The sequence below is a fragment of the Elgaria multicarinata genome, chromosome 1, assembly GCF_023053635.1.
Source record: "Elgaria multicarinata webbii isolate HBS135686 ecotype San Diego chromosome 1, rElgMul1.1.pri, whole genome shotgun sequence".
Classification (NCBI taxonomy): domain Eukaryota; kingdom Metazoa; phylum Chordata; class Lepidosauria; order Squamata; family Anguidae; genus Elgaria; species Elgaria multicarinata.
The window spans coordinates 202972434-202990325 of NC_086171.1; the positions used below are offsets into that span (position 1 = coordinate 202972434).

General features: G+C 43.1%; 1 protein-coding gene across 1 annotated transcript; it reads left to right on the forward strand.

Moving 5' to 3' along the window:
- TUBB1 (tubulin beta 1 class VI) lies at window positions 1-16093 on the forward strand. The gene is made up of 4 exons (XM_063146615.1): window positions 1-248; window positions 8159-8267; window positions 10947-11057; window positions 12303-16093. The coding sequence occupies exons 1-4, from the start codon at window positions 192-194 to the stop codon at window positions 13379-13381; spliced, it is 1356 nt and encodes a 451-aa protein (XP_063002685.1). The 5' UTR covers window positions 1-191; the 3' UTR covers window positions 13382-16093.
- Window positions 16094-17892: the final 1799 nt, after the last annotated feature.

Consider the following 17892-nt stretch of genomic DNA (forward strand, 5'->3'; position numbering starts at 1 on the left):
CAGATGGGAGGTGCCAGAAACTCCCTTTGCTGTTCGGTTGCTGCTTCTAAGTGACTTTGGCATTTACTATGCAAGCCACATCTTGCAGATGATAAGAGTGGCTATAGCTGACATTGCAAGTGTGCTCAGGCGTTCCAGAAAGGACATCTGGAAAAACTGGAGTCAACTCTCGCTGCTGAGCCCTGTGCAAAATGCGTGAAATTGTGCACGTTCAGATTGGCCAGTGTGGAAACCAAATTGGAGCTAAGGTAGGAGGTTGCTTTTAATAATCCTTCTAAAAGACATTGGGATGCCATTCTTAACAACTGAATTTGATGGGAATTTGGACAGCACGGGATCAAGATACCGCTGAAGTTGGTTCCAGGGTCAAAATCAATTTTTAAAAACCTCAAGCTTAAAGTACATAAAAATTAAAGAAGAGACCTCTTGGATTGCATCAAGAGTCCATCCATCTAGCCCAGCATTCTCTTTTCTACAGATGCCAACTAGGTGCCTCTAGAAAGCGCACAAGCAGGACATGAGAGCTGTTGCCCAGCAACTGGTATTCCGAATGTCCTGCCTCTAGAATTTGGGGTGTGTGCATAAAACCATAATGACTAGTAGCCATGGATAGATTTTCCCCCCTCCATTAATTTGGCGAATCCCATCTTGTAGCACAATGAATAGGAAATAAAGAGTAGAAAGAAATGGCTTAAGGCAAGAGCAAGGAGAATATTCATTGAAAGTTAAGACGGCTGAAGCATAGCCGCTAATGTATATAGTAACATTCAGTCAAAGTGGAATGTTTTCTGCAAATGAGAACAACTCATTATTTCTTAAGATCACTGGATCACATGCAGACAATAAACAAACACAGATAATTGCCATGATGGAATTTATTAACAGGCTCACAAGTGATATTCTGATTGACAGTGAAGTCTGCTGTAGTATTCCCACTGATGTTGATGGGGGCTTCTGAACATTGGATAAGAAGTCTCAGTTCTTTCCACCCCACCCCACCCCCAAAATAGTGTGCTTTCAGATGAAGCTTTTATGGTGGCATCACAGGGCTTCATTCATGGAATTTTCTGGAGGATCCAAGCATCGTCATATTTAACTCTTAACCTTCCTGGGTTTTCCCAAGGCTTCTTCCATCTCTTCTCTTTCCTTGGTTAATTTGTTAAGAAAGAAATGTTGGAATTGTTGCACAGAGCCTTCTCATTGTTAGTGCTTCGTCTGGATGAACCCATAGTCTCATCAGGGTCAAGGGTAGGCATGATCAGGCACCTGCTGAGGGCCCACAGACAAGAGCCCCCTTGAGTTTCTCCTTTCTTCACCATTGCTTGTTCATCTGCCTCTTGCTTTGGATCACACCACAGCAGTGATGAGAAGGAGGAGCAGTAGATGCCACGGCCTACCTGCTCACTGGCTCTCTGCCTACCTGTCATGCAAGCAAGTGGTAGCAATGGTGAAAAGAGGATGAGGACCAATAGCAACCAGTACAAGGGCAGTGAGGAGATAGACTCACTGAGTGTGTCTCGCCCAAAGGCCCTCCAAAATCTGTTTCTGAATGGGTTCAAAGAAGAAACCAGGATTTACAGGACATTCCTACTCATGTTTACTCAGACAGCTATGAGCCTCACTGTCTTCAATGGTACTGGGAGGGTGCTGCTGCACCATGTCCTGCTTGTTCATCCCTGGCCAATGGCTAGTTGGCCACTGTGTGAACAGAGTGCTGGACTCGATGGACCCCTGGTCTGATCCAGCATCAGGGCACTTCTTATGTGCTTACTCCCTCCCTAGTAAGTGTGTTTTAGGATTGCAGCCTTTGTGAAAGAAATTGGTGTGAAAAAGCTTCTTGTTCGCAAACCATTTCACCTGGTAATAGGCCACCTTGGGCAAGAAGAAGTCAGCAAGAGAAACAGCCCAAAGTGGGGGCTCAGGACATCTTTGAACACAGGATATCCTGACGAATGTTTCTCTAAATATGGCTGATGGAAAACGGCACTGCTGAATTTCATGCTGAAGCTGCAGACTGTCCTAAGTATTTTTAATGGGGGGAGTAAGCAGTGGAGGATGGCTTGATCAGTCAGTGGCCATAGCAACTAAGTGGAACTTCCCCATTTTGAGGCAGTAAACCTTGGAGTCCTGGACACCAGGGACAAACCATGGAGAAGCCCAAAAGCTTCATGCCTGGCTCCCAAAGAAATAAAGGTAGCTGATGTTGGAGACTTCAGTGTGATGCAGCAAGAGCATTTCTTACAGTCTTAAGTTACGGATTGGGGGCTGACTACATGTAAAAATGGAAACATTTTATGCTTGCATGGATTGTGAACTAAAGACCAGAGGCATTTAAAACACAGATGGTTGCAGCAGGAGGGTGCGCCTGCCTTCGTGCGCCTGCAGTCGCAGATAAAGAGGCAGTGGGCCTGGATGTCAGAGTGTGGAGGCGAGATAGGCAGTTCACACCACTACTTGTTTTCAGTGAAACTTCTGCCTTGCTGCTGCCACACTAATTATTATTATTATTATTATTATTATTATTATTATTATTATTATTATTATTTATTTATTTATATAGCACCATCAATGTACATGGTGCTGTACAGATTACACAGTAAATAGCAAGACCCTGCCGCATAGGCTTACAATCTAATAAAGTTGTAGTAAACAATAAGGAGGGAAAGAGAATGCAAGCAGGCACAGGGGAGTGTAAACAGGCACCGGGTAGGGTGAAGCTGACAGTATAGGGTCAGAACAAACTTAATATTTAAAAGCTATAGGGAAAAGAAAAGTTTTTAGCTGAGTTTTAAAAGCTGTGATTGAGTATGTAGTTCTCAAATGTCTCCTGAGTCTGGGTTGCAGCGCGGGTTCACATATCATGCGTTCCCCTGTAAAGGTGTACACTAAAAAGAAAAGAAACCAGGATATACTACCATCCAGGAAGGTCAGGCCAGTGTCAGTTTTACTGGGTGGGAACCCTTGGTCTGATCCAGCAGGGCTCTTCTTATGTTCTTACACCTGTCTAGGGAAAATATGTTTGGGGGCCCATAGTGGCACAACCAGAAGGGCAAGTGGTGAGCCATTTAAAAGGCAGGTAGCTTTCCCTGTGGGGATGGGATTTTGCTCACTCAGAACCTATTCCACACCTACTGTTGTCTTAGGCAGCTTGTTTCATTATTATTCATGTTTCAGCCATAAATCTCTCTCACACACAAATAGCTGTTAGAGCAGTACAACAGTGGAAGTAGTTACCTAGGGAGGTTGTGGGCTCTCCCACACTAGAGGCATTCAAGAGGCAGCTGGACAACCATCTGTCAGGGATGCTTTAAGGTGGATTCCTGCATTGAGCAGGTGGTTGGACTTGATGGCCTCATAGGCCCCTTCCAACTCTACTATTTCATGATTCAGTGATTCTATATTGGGGGAGGGAAAGTGCACCCTTGTGCACTTTTGGTGTGGGGTAGGGTGCAAACTTTCTGGTTAGTTCTGACTAAACCCCAGAAAGGATTCATAGCCCCATCAAAATCAGAACCACCAGCCTCCACTGGCACATTAGATTCAGAGCTGACTCCCTGTGAAGGGAAGGGCTCCTTCAATTGGCAGAGGAAACCAGGAGCTGCTGCAGCTTCCCTGCTGGATAGAAGGATGGGGCAGCATGTCTGTCACTTCCTCCTTCTCTCTACACCCCCCACCCCCACCCAGTGCCATCTGACACACTGTCCTGGAGTTCCTCCCAACTCTCAAGAGCAGATTTTCGGATGTGTCAGGTGCTGCAAGGAGGAATTGGGACTAATCACCTTCTGCCCACAGGATCATCCCATTTCCTGAGTTCTGTTCTGTGCAATTCTGGATTCAACCCACTAATTTTGTTCCTCGTAACCAAAAAAGCAGAGCTGCTGCTAGGCATTTGAAATATTTGGGACCCAGGTGCAAAGGACACAAACTACATACATTTTGCATATAAGCCGTCCAATTAATTTCTCATGCAAATCACCTCAAATAAAAAATCCTTCAAGCAGTGGACACTGATGGCTTCGATGTCCGTGGGGCAGTGAATTCGCTCCGGGTGGATTCATTGACAGTGAATCCCTAACTGGGTCACCATCTTGGATCGCTCCTTTAGTCTTCTGACTGGTTTGACTGAAAACCAGCAAGGATTTATCGCCCCACTGATATCGGAGCCACCAGCTTCCACTGTCTTCTCTATTTGAACCCAAACCCAGGTCATCCCAGATCAGTAGTCCGCTTCGATTCTAATGAATTTACAGTCTCCCTGGGGGGATCTACACGTTGGCGCGAAGGCGCTTCATTTAGGTACGTCTTTTAAAAAGGCGCACGGAAGCGCCTCTTTCTTCACTGTGTGTACTGGAAAACGCTCCGCCTCAACTCCCCAGCCCCCACCAACGGCTCCAACGCTCATTTTCCAGTACACACAGTGAAGAAAGAGGCGCTTCCGTGCGCCTTTTAAAAAGACGTACCTAAATGAAGCGCCTTCGCGCCAATGTGTAGATCCCCCCCCCGCCCTTTCCTCCACTCCCTCGCCCCTAATTTTTCTCTCTTTACCTCCTGTGGGAAAACTGCCCCGCCTCGTGCAATGAAACATTACAGAAAAGCTTCCATTAACACCAATGGAAGCTCCCCTACCCCAGCCAAGCTTAATTGCTATGCTCTGAGAGGATTTTGGGGAGGGGGATTCCAGCATGCAGGGAAGGGAAAGCTAAACCTTTCTTCCCCAGCTGGAATCCCCCTTGAAAATTGTCTCCTGCATGACAATTAAGCCAATTGACATTAATGGACACACAGGGCTCTGGGGAATAGATTCGGGGTTGTGAGCCCACGGGCCCAGGCCTAGCAGCGCCCATGTAGACAAGTTTTTGAAACAGTACAAAAACTAGCAGAATTTGTTTACCAGAGATGAATGTGGCATGAGTGTGGTACACACCACAAACAGCAAGCAGAAAAAACACTTTCGGTTCTCTGCAAAACAACAACACTCCTGTCTGTCTCCTTTTTTTGTTGTTTATTCGTTCAGTCGTTTCCGACTCTTCGTGACTTCATGGACCAGCCCATGCCAGAGCTTTCTGTCGGCTGTCGCCACCTCTAGCTCCCCCAAGGTCAAGTCTGTCACCTCCAGAATATCATCCATCCATCTTGCCCTTGGTCGGCCCCTCTTCCTTTTGCCTTCCACTTTCCCTAGCATCAGCCTCTTCTCCAGGGTATCCTGTCTTCTCATTATGTGGCCAAAGTACTTCAGTTTTGCCTTTAATACCATTCCCTCAAGTGAGCAGTCTGGCTTTATTTCCTGGAGTATGGACTGGTTTGATCTTCTTGCAGTCCACGGCACTCTCAGAATTTTCCTCCAACACCACAATTCAAAAGCATCTATCTTCCTTCGCTCAGCTTTCCTTATGGTCCAGCTCTCGCAGCCATAGGTTACTACGGGGAATACCATTGCTTTACCTATGCGGACCTTTGTTGTCAGTGTGGTGTCTCTGCTCTTCACTATTTTATCAAGATTTGTCATTGCTCTCCTCCCAAGAAGTAAACGTCTTCTGATTTCCTGGCTGCAGTCAGCGTCTGCAGTAATCTTTGCGCCCAGAAATACAAAGTCTGTCACTGCCTCCACGTTTTCTCCCTCTATTTGCCAGTTATCAATGAAGCTGGTTGCCATAATCTTGGTTTTTTTGAGGTTTAACTGCAACCCAGCTTTTGCACTTTCTTCTTTCACCTTTGTCATAAGGCTCCTCAACTCCTCCTCGTTTTCAGCCATCAAAGTGGTGTCATCTGCATATCTGAGATTGTTAAAAAAAGACTGTGGGCCAAAAGTAGTCTGGATTTGTTACCCTCTTCTTAACCCAAACATGCTGAAAACACGACTGCATAGAGAGCAGGCATCAGATCAGACCTTGTTCCGTTATATTCAACTGGGCTGAGCAAACAGCCGTTCCATGGATACGATGCAGCGATTCCATACAAAAGCAACCGAGAACCAATTTGTGTGTTGAGGAGGAAGAAGGCTGATAATTGTGCCAATTGACCAACATGTGGCTTCAACGATATGTGGAGGTAGCCAGCTGTCGATTTCTGGGTGCATTAGGAGTTGTTGTGTGTCATTCTATTTTATAGCCTTTCATAATTGGTTCCAGGACAAGACCTGGAGATCTGGGTTCAGTGGTTCCTCTGCTCAGCTGTGAACTTACTGCCTAGGCTTGGACAAGTCACTAGCTTGCAGCCTCAGATGTGCATCTGTAAAACAGGAATATTGACCCACTTTGCAGGGTTGTGAAGACACACAGTAGATTTGGAAAGTGCTGTGGAGGTTACAGCGCCATTTGGATGGTTTCTAATAACAATTGTTAGGGTTGTTATTAGACCCTAACAATTGTTAGGGTCTAATAACAATTGTTATTAGAACCCTAACCCTAACCCCAATGGATACCATTCATACTACATTTGAGAGCAAAGAGCCTGCAAAAATTCCACGGCACTTAAGAACATAAGAAAAGCCATGCTGGATCAGACCAAGGTCTATTTAGTCTGTCATTCTGTTCTCACAGTGGCCATCCAGCTGCCCACGGGAAACCCACAAGTAGGACACATGTGCAACAGCACCCTCCCACCCATGTTCCCCAGCAACGGGTGTAAATAAGCATAGTGCCTCTGGTACTTCAGGTAGCATATAGCCATCAGGACTAGTAGCCATTGATAACCTTCTCCTCCATAAATGTATCTAATCGATATCTGAAGGCTTAAGATGCGGCTACATTGTTTATTTATTTATTATTGCATTTATATCCCACCTTTTTTCTTACAAGGAACCCAAGGCGGCATACATAACCTTCCTCCTCTCCGTTTTATCCTCACAACAACCCTGTGAGGTGGGTTGGGCTGAGAGTATGCGTCTGGCCCAAAGTCACCCAGTGGGTTTTCATTGCTGAGTGGGGACTAGAACCTGGATCTCCCAACTCCTAGTCTGACACTTTAGTCACTACACTACACTGTTGAAGCTAAGCAGGGCTGGGTCTGGTCAATAACTCTGCCTGCCATTTGCAGTTGTCATCAGAGGACCTGTTCTGTGTCCCACCACTTACAGAAGGGATGCTCAGACTTCAGGCTTGCAGGACCTACTTTTTTTTCTCGAACCCTGAAGTGCAGCAACCAGAGCCAAGTGAAAAACAGTGGCGCAGGTGGGCAGAATTAATAAATACAGTACCTCTGAGCACATGCTGAGACCAGGGATTTGTAATAGGTACCAGAACCAAGCTCCCAAATCCTTCCATATTAGCCTGGGTTTGTTTTTCTATGTTTTTGTGATTTAAAAGTGTATGTTTTTGTGGTTTAAAGTATTTGTATATTGTTTTAAGTGTTTTTATCCTATGTAAACTGCACAGAGAGCCTCGGCTATGGGGAGGTATACATATAATAATAATAATAATAATAATAATAATAATAATAATAATAATAACTATTATTTCATGCACAAATCCATGCCTGATTTCCCCCTTCCCAAGTGTTCTTTTCGAGCAAACTTATTTGCAGGGAGGGGGGAATTTACAGGGTTGTGGCTAGGCATTCATGATTCATACCATTAGGACACAAACCTGCATTAAATCTGCATATGGTATTTTATATCTATATATGCAAGTTTAGAAATAAATTCAAGGATGTATTTAAATTGCAATGGAGGCAAAGCCAATTTATTTCTCATCCCAATAATCTCAAAATAAAATAAATAGATCATCTCAAACCAGCAGAAACAGCACCTCTCCCCTCCTGCAAGGTTAATTGCCATGTAAGGGAAGAAATATATCCCCTGACCTTAATTGCCATGCAGGGGACAACTTTCAAGGGGGTCTCTGCTATATATGATGCGTTAAACCTTCCATCCCCAGCTGCAATCCCTCTGGAAAATTGCCCCCCCAGCATGGCAATTAAAGTAAGCGGGAGAAACGCTTCTGTTGGCACCTAGAGAATACATCTCAGACCCTTTGAAATCGATTCCGGTGAGGATTCCATGGGTCCAGGCCTAGCAATACCAGGGTGGGGGGTGGGGAAGGACACAGTTAACTTCCATGGAAGAAAGGCGTGTTTTCATTCCAATCATAAAAGTTCCCTGCCTCCCACAAAGATCAGAAGTAGCATGCTATTATTCTCAAGTTCTGTTTTTCTCTTTCAGTTCTGGGAAGTCATAAGTGATGAACACGGAATCGATAGCACAGGAAACTACCATGGTGATTCACCTCTCCAGCAGGAAAGAATTAATGTGTATTTCAATGAAGCCTACTGTAAGTTGTTGGTAATTGGGCAGGGGGATTAGCTTACAACTGCAATAGCAGAGGACAAAAATAGAAAAACACTTGTCATCTTCTATGGTCAGGAACTCTGTACACATTCATAACTGTTTATAAGGATTGTTCAGCGGATTGTAGCGTCAGCTTCAGAGACAGACGAATTGCAAAAGAACCTAGGGCTCACTTGTCTGGGAGTAAATCCCATTGAGCATAACGGGGCTTATTTCTGAGTAGACACATCTGTAGGATAGCACTGCATTTGATACTTCTCTTCCATTGCGGCTGCAATAATAAACACATTTATTAGGGATTGCACTATATGCAGAGCAAGCAATCAAGTTAAGCAGAACTTTTCTGAACAGCAGATTTCTTTGCGAGCTGAACATTTGCTATTCCAACACTACAGCTGCTTCATTGAAAATTTATAACCCAAACCATTTGGAATCTCAGACACTTTCTCAGCCCCAGAGGTAGGCAACCTGGTGCACTCCAGATGTTTTGGACTACAGCTCCCATCAGCCCCAGCCAGCATGGGCATAGGACAGGGATTATGGGAGTTGTAGTCCAAAACATCTGCACCACACCATATGAAAAGGTGGACAGGACTCCTGTATCCTTAACAGTCGCATAGAAAAGGGAATTTCAGCAGGTGTCATATGTGTGCATGTAGCACCTGGTGAAATTCCCTCTTCATTACAACAGTTAAAGCAGCAAGAGCCCTGCCCTCTTTTGTATCTGGGCACCCTAGTTAAACTGAACATTCTTCATTAAGATGCTATATTTAAAGAATAACAACAACCCAGAAGGACTTTCAGAGATAAAAGTCCCAAGACAGCAAAAACAAAAGGAAAAACAAGAAAAAAGGGTCAATTTATGTATGTGTGTAATAATTGTGTATTTCTCCCATCTATAAAATTTACACATTTTAAATATACTGACAATCATCTAGTGGAGGTGGAGGGCAACTGCATAAGCATCTGGTGTTTTTCTTTTGCTATGTATGGAAAGAGATTCCTGTGTATTTGTGGTGCTTTTCCAACTCATAGGCAAGAATAGGAGCAGCGCTCAGTCCTCCGGGATATGATGAAGCCAATTCCGTTGAAATCAGCACTCACCATGTTGCTGTTTTCATGGGGAAAAAACAAAAAAGTGGAGGGAGGTGAAACACAGAAACAAAACTGCTGGCAGAAGAGGACAGGGGTTGGACAAAAGACAGTTCAGTAACCCGATTGACTGCTTCGCATTCCCTAATGGTCAGTGTCCACGCTGGGCCAGCCACATCTTTGGTTAACAAATCGATAGCTAAGAAACCCAGAATGGTTAGGAAAGAGATGGCAGCTTTCCCCAGCTTGGTGCCCTCCAGATGTCTTGAACTGTAACTTCCATCACCCCCAACCAGGCTATGTTGGCTGGGAATGATAGTACTTGTAGTCCAACACAGGCTGGTCTACAGGAACATGTCAAGCTCAGACGCATTCTGGGGAAATTAAGATGGTGGCAGAGTGGCCAACGAGACCACATCACACCAATCCTTTTCCAGCTTCATTGGCTGCCAGTCCAGGTCCGGGCCTGATTCAAAGTGCTGGTATTAACATTCAAAGTCCTAAATGGCTTGGGCCAGTCTATCTGAAGGAACGCCTCCTCCCATATGTACCTGCCTGGACCCTAAGGTCATCCTCACAGGTCCTTCTCCGCGAGCCCCTGCCAAAGGAAGTGAGGCAGGTATCTACCATGAGGAGGGCTTTCTCTGCTGTGGCACCCTGGCTGTGGAATGAGCTCCCTAAAGAGTTTCGCCTGGCACCTGCATTATATTCTTTCAGATGCCAGGTTAAGGCCTTTTTATTTTCTAAGCATTTTAATAGTCTAGCAATTTAATTTGAACTTTGCTGTCTTAATTTATATTTTAAATTTGTATTAATTTCTGCGTTAGTGCTCGATTTTATCCTGGTTGTATTTTTACACTGTATTTTGTATTATGCTTTTATACTGTTTGTCTTATATTTTGAATGGTTTTTATGGTTTTAATTTTTGTAAACCACCCAGAGAGCTTCGGCTATAGGGTGGTATAAAAATGCAAAAAGTAAGTAATCTCACATTTTCCTTATCAGCACCAGGCTGCTCAGTACTGGTTGCTCCCATGGCTGCCCACTGTGGCACCACCCCTCACCCCTCAGTAAACTCATAGCCTGGGCTGATAGAGGTAAACTCAGGGGATGTTGGGCAGCACTGGAAGGCGTCCTGCCCAGGCCATCCTCAAAACTGGTGCTAGCCCTGACTGGCAACACCTTGGGGTGCCAATAGGACTGAGCCTTACCCAACAGAGGACGGGGTCACCATCTCCTAGCTCAGACCTCTGTGAGTATCCAAGTCCCATGGAACTTTTGATTGCAGCTGGTTTTTTATTAATACTTATATACCACTTAATATAATAAAATCCCTAAGCTGTTGCATGTCTAAGCCCCAAAACTGAGCCATATAGGCCCTCTTAAACTGCAAGCCTTATCTTCTAGTTAACGTTCTAATTAATCCATCAACATTTGTTCCATTGTCCGCGTGACTTCTGCTAGTGTTCTAAATGAAGTCTGTAGACTGAGGAAATACATTGCTTAGGGAAAGCTTGTATTTAATATTTCTCGCACTAATCAAAACTGAATTGTTTTCCTTCTGCTGCAGCCCATAAATATGTTCCTCGTGCTGTCCTAGTAGATCTGGAGCCTGGAACTATGGACAGTGTGCGATCCAGCAAAATAGGTCCACTTTTTCGCCCGGATAACTTTATTCATGGTATGTGTGATGAATAGACTTTAGTAGAGAAATATTTACAAAAGCAGCACGGCTGATGTGTATAAAGTGGTGGCTCTTCATTAGTTATTTCAGAACATTTAGAACTTGCTTTTTTAAAAAAATGTTTCTAGTCCTCATGGTTATGGAGAAAACATGGTCTGAGAATGTTTTGTTAAAATATTTGAAGGCAGAAGAGTTATTAAGAACTTGTATTAAACACAGGTGGAATGTCTCCATAAACCACAACTCTCTTTCTTTATCTCTTATATCATAGAATCATAGCATAGTAGAGTTGGAAGGGGCCTATAAGGCCATTGAGTCCAAGTCCCTGCTACAACCCATCTCATTCCAACATATACATCTTCTGACCTCTACTCCAGTTGTTTCCACAAGAATTCTAAACCTGGTTCCAATCAGAAAATCAGGGTTTTGGGGTTGTACAGTTTGTAACTGTTTAGCCTACATTTTCCAGGTCTTGATAGAAAGGAGGCCAGTAAAGGCAGACAAACCTAGAACTCAGCTTGCTGAATATTTCTTACATGCTAAATTGGACGATCTTTTTTAAAATATGATATATATTTACTAACAATGCAGGCCTATGCATATTTACTCAGAAGTAAGTCCAACTGAGTTTGAGACCAAGGCCATTTCTACACCTGCCTTTTATTCCAGGATCATCCCTGTGCATCCAAATGACACACAGGGGATCCCTCCATTTTCCTGGAATAATCCTTAGGTGTAGAAAGGGCCCAAGTAAGTGTGCACCTTAAACAGAACCCATCTTGCACCACCTATTCAGTGCATGCCTTCCTGCTGTCACCAATCCTCTTAAGAGGATACTTGTTTGCCTTTCCCAACCTGATGCTCCCTAGATGTGTTAGGACTGCAACCTCCATCATGGCCATGCTGGCTGGGAATTACAGGAGTTGCAGTCCAACACATCTGGAAGACCACAGGTTATGGAAGGCTGATCTAATGGGAACTACTTCAGTACCTGTCTTGTTTTAGACCTCATTTCTTTATGCATCTGGGCATAGTTATGTTCATAGAATCATAGAATAGTAGAGTTGGAAGGGGCCTATAAGGCCATCGAGCCCAACCCCCTGCTCAATGCAGGAATCCACCCTAAAGCATACCTGACAGATGGTTCACTTTTTAAGATAAGTTTGTTGAATTACTCCTTTGATTAGTGATGCAGATGTCTCCCTTACATTTAGCCACTTTCCCCTCTAACTGTGCTTTCAGGAAATTCAGGCGCTGGCAACAACTGGGCAAAAGGTCATTACACCGAAGGGGCCGAGTTGATTGAAAATGTGATGGATATCGTGAGGAATGAGTGCGAGGGCTGTGACTGCCTTCAGGGCTTTCAGCTCACCCACTCCCTTGGCGGCGGAACAGGGTCTGGCATGGGCACTCTCCTGATCAACAAGATCAAAGAAGAATACCCCGACAGGATCATGAACACCTTCAGCGTGGTGCCGTCACCGAAGGTCTCGGACACTGTCGTTGAGCCGTACAACGCCATCTTATCTATGCACCAGCTGATCGAGAACACAGACGAAACCTTCTGCATTGATAACGAAGCTTTGTACGACATCTGTTTTCGAACGCTGAAGCTCCGCACGCCAACCTACGGAGACCTAAACCACTTGGTGTCCCTCACCATGAGTGGCGTCACCACCTCGCTACGCTTTCCTGGCCAGCTCAATGCCGATCTGAGGAAGTTGGCGGTCAACATGGTGCCTTTCCCCCGACTCCACTTCTTCATGCCGGGCTTTGCTCCTCTAACTTCTCGGGGAAGTCAGCAGTACAGAGCACTCTCTGTTCCAGAGCTCACCCAACAGATGTTTGATGCACGGAACATGATGGCAGCCTGCGACCCGCGTCATGGGCGGTATTTGACCGTAGCTTGCATCTTCAGAGGCCAGATGTCTACCAGGGAGGTGGATGAAGAGCTGTTGTCTGTGCAGACCAAGCACAGTAGCCACTTTGTGGAGTGGATCCCCAACAACGTCAAAGTGGCCGTGTGTGATATTCCACCCCGTGGGCTAAAGATGTCTGCCACCTTCATAGGGAACAACACAGCCATACAACAGCTCTTCAGCAGGATCTCTGAGCAGTTCTCAGCAATGTTCAGGAGGAAAGCATTTCTCCACTGGTATACTGGTGAAGGGATGGATGAGATGGAATTTTCTGAAGCAGAAGGTAACACTAATGACTTAGTGTCCGAATATCAGCAGTATCAAGATGCCACAGCAGATGTGGAAGAATATGTGGAGGTAGAAGCAGAAGACAGTCAAAAAGAAAATGAAACCACTGATTGAACTTTGCCCCCAAATGCAAACTGATTATCACTAATAAGGTGGCTGGACTCACCTACATTTCTGAAGGAACGTGTAATCTTATTATACTGAATACAGAAACAACATTTTTTGAGCATTAAACCAACCACATTATTGACTACAAGGATGTATATACCAGAACAAATCCCCCTATTTACAGCTTTGCTTAAGTTTAGTGTCTTCAACTGAACAAAACAGTCAGCCTTTCTTCTGAATTAGTGCTTTTAACTATTAATAAAGGTATTTCAAATCAGAAGAAGTTATGAACGTATCAGCCTGCTGGATTGAAAAGGCAAATCCAAGAGATTACATGAGATGGTGTGAGGGCTGACAGAAGCAAAGCATAAATGTTCCTTTTCAGCTTTAATCATATGCAACTATCAGGTTGGAGTTGCACATCTCTACCTACATCATGCGATGTATCCAGCCAGGACAAGAGGATGTGAATGTTCAACATGAACAGCTCCTTGCTGCATCAGGGTGACTGTACCTAGGCAAGAAAACTTATTACCTTTCTTGTCCAAACATACTCTTAGATACATTGGCCATAGAAGGTTAATCGCCAAAGAAGTTAATTCAAATCTATATACGTTGTTCTCATTGTGCTTTAACCTCTATGGTTTTCCTACACCAGTTAGCTTTGGCATAACATTGCTACGCAGTTGGGAGTTTTCTGATAAGCAGCCAAGTGACTAAGGAACTAACTGAACACAACTGGAGCATAATTGCAGGATGGTACTGGATTCCAAAAAAAAAAAATTAGCAGCATAGTAGCATAGTTTGAGAATCACTGTTTGTCTGCATATATTTTAATAGTAATTTAATGCTTATTTTTAAATGCAGCCTTACTTTTAAATAAAACCAGTTGAGAATCCCATTATACCTTAAAGAATAAACTTTTTAATTGGGGTGTAGAGCACAGCAGATGCATGAAACGGTATCTGAAAGCAATCCTATGCAGTTCTTACTAGAGATGTGAAGGCCCGGAAAAAACCCAGAAAAATTAGGAATAAACCCGTTTTTTCTGGTTTTTCCAAAGCCTTTTTTTCCCCTGAAAAATTGAAAAAAATGAAGAAAAAATGGATTATGGGATGTTTTATTTTAGCATGATGAATAAAATGTTTAAGGCAAGGTGTTCAGATATTTACTTCTCCAAATATTTTCTAAAAACTATGTACAGTATCATATTATTACAACTTCTGTGCACCAAGGACAAGCAAAGTCCTAGGTTCCAAACTGAGACTATAACTCTCAAATGCAAGAGCAAGATGCATTTCTGCCTCTAGGGGGCACTGCCATTGAAGCAGAGACTGAAACTGAGTGACAGCTATAGTTCAGAAAATGAGTCTGATGAAATTTCATGCATATTCATTGAATCTTGGTCCCCACTTTTTTCTCTCAGTTCTTTTTATGGGAATGGGTGCTTTATGTCTGCTTGATACTATGGAGGACTAGCGGAGACATAACTTTCTTTGTTACTAATGCTGATGGTTTCTACTGCTGTTTTTTTTATTGTTTTTTGCCTGCTCCTCATAAACTGGCAAAACCAAAGAGGTTCCTTACAGTTCAGGTGTTCCTAACAGTTCAGGAGCTTGTAGCTCCATTTGTTACCAATTTTTTTTTAAAAAAGTAAAAAATTCAATTTGTAATAATTGTTTGAATACACTGTACTTTTAATATACCAAATGTAATAATTTTATGCCAAACCAACTTGGACATAATTACATTTTATGTTCCTAAAGTAACAAAGTGACTTTCAATCTGTAAAAAGTGGTAATATTATTTAAATTTTTCCAAAAAAAATCCTTTTTTTCTGGACCCCACCCCACCTGGAAAAAAACTTTTTTTCCCCATGGCTTCGAAATTTCGAGAAATTTTACATCTCTCGTTCTTACATGGGCATAAGCCCTACTGAACACATTGCAATTTACTTCTGAGTAAAAATGTCTAGGGGTCATGCTGCAGGTTGTCAAATGTACATACACCTGTGTAAGAGGGTGTTTCAAATAGTGTGAGCGAAGAAATGCGAAGGGTAGCAGTAGATTATCACATCTATATGCAAAGAACAAATGTGTATAAGTCAGTCAGCATGACCTTAGTATGGACAGTATTGACACTTACAGGACAATGATTTTATGTACACGGACAACAGCTAATCCTATAATAAATCTGTTAGTCTTAAAGGTGCCATAGGACTGTGCTGCTTTCACTAATGAAGACTTAAGACAACTACTCTTCAAGAATGCTTTCTAGTAGTGAACCTGCATTGCTACGACAAAACAGCACTAAATGAAGCTTTGCCATGACGCACACTCTTCACCCCCAGCAGACAATACAAAGGGCGCCAGCTATTAACATACCTTTATTTTCAGTCCACATTATGAAGGACCTTTCATGCAGCACAGTCTTTGCTTTTTAATTCAAAGTTTGGGTGTATTTAAAGCATTATTTTTAGTTTTCTGGTGCAAGTTTCTCTTGAATGCTTATGCGAAATATTTATTACTGTTTCCGTTATTGTAAAACTGATTTTGCAGGGAAAAGACAAAACCATCAGCATTACCTTGCTCTGTAATAGAGAACAAGTATTTATCTCAACTGCCATTTATCATACTTACTCTATAATTCTGACTATATATATTTAAGCTGTCTTTCACTGTGAATGCAATATAATACTTAATAAAAAGTGAGATGAAACTTGGTGAATTTTATCCATTCCTAAACCTTTCTATGAATTAAAGGGGGAAATTAATTCTCTAATGCTCATGTATCCTTAACCTCGAAAAGTAGTAATCAAATTATTTTACAATAGTTTCCTGTGCGGGGCTTAAACAGGCTCTCAAAGCTATGCAACATGACATAGGACTGGATATATCTTCATTGAATTATTCACTTATACTACTGCAACAAGAGAAAAAGTGGAAAGAAATGCAACCCTGAACATGCTTGGCCACTTCCACTCATCCTCAAACCCCCTCACAAGGACCACAATTAACAGCACACTCCCCCAATTTCTTGTTGTGCTTCTTTAGGCCAGGGGAAGACAACGGTTGTGTCACAGAAGGTCAGAATGTAGGGAACCTTTCCTTAATAAGGGACACAATCTAGCCAATGTCAAGCACTTTTAAATATTACCAGTTCCAATGGAAAAGGCTTTAATACATGCTGAATTCTCCTATTGAAATTGATGGAGTTATTAAAAAGTGCTTGGTTTGAATTATGCCCAGACTTGCCAATGCGAAGATAGCATCTTCTGGAGTGAATTGGGTATACTCCAAGTTTTAGATACTTAAGACGTTCAGAAAACATTACACTTTAGAAAAAGACTTCCTAACTATGGGCTGGATCCAATGGTAATGTTCTGCCAGAGGAAGAGAAACTGCTTGTATAACCGATTTTCTACCTACCCCTACAACACCCCCCCACACCCCCCAGTCTGCTTGGGAGGATTGGAGGACCCTCCAGAGCAGATTTGGGGCACACGTGGTTGGCTGCAGCGGGAGGAGAGGATGGGGATGTATTACTGCATGAGCAGATGCTTGCTCATATGACATTGGATTCAACCTCAATGCTTTTCCCCCCCACAAGCCATAAAGACTCATTCTTTGCAGAACCAAAGCCTTATAAACATTTGAAGCTAACTAGGTGAACAAGAGTGCAATCTTTTACCCACTTACCTGAAAGTAATGCCCACAATTGGAGTTACTTCCAAGTAAACAAGCATAGGATTGCACTATCAGTGATGAAACAAGTTCTAATTTACATTCTCTTAATATGGACATTGTCTGTTGAGTTATATTTAGATATCACTTTAATTATATTCTCAAGTGTATTTTTTGTTAGACTGAAAAAAGAAAAAAAAGAACCTAGAATACTTGTGATCACATTAGGTTATTTGAAACAAAAAGGAAGGATTTATTATACTCATGGAAACCACTGAATGGATACTGTTTTGCACAGGCTGGAATGGCCTTTGATTTGATACAGCAAAGCCTTCAAGAAATGTTATGCAGCTGACCTGTGGACACACTGTGTCTGCTTGGCCTAAGTGAAGCCTGGCACTGCAAGGGACAGCCTCTGCCATAACACACTCTTATAGCCCCCAGAGGGATGGGTCTGTCCACTCCATTTCTCTGAGGGGAAGCTGCCCCATAGCAGAAGGGGGGCAGCACTGTGACTCTATCCCTCAGAGTTCTCCCCCTCCCCACATGGTTTTAAACTCTCCACTGCAAAGCTGAGCACTGGTTGGGATGTCTGACACCTGGTGACTAAGGATGGTACTGCAAGCTTCAAACACACCGGCACATTTAAATAACAAATTAGAACAAATTAAGGTGGCTTTTTAAAAACCAAATAACCTCTAGGATCCTCTTGCTATGCATGCCAAATTTCAGGTTTCTAGTTTCACAAACCTGAGACTGTGGCGCCAACAGACACACATCCTCTTTTATTGTTATAGAACTAGATAGATAAGACACAAGCTTATAAAACCCGTT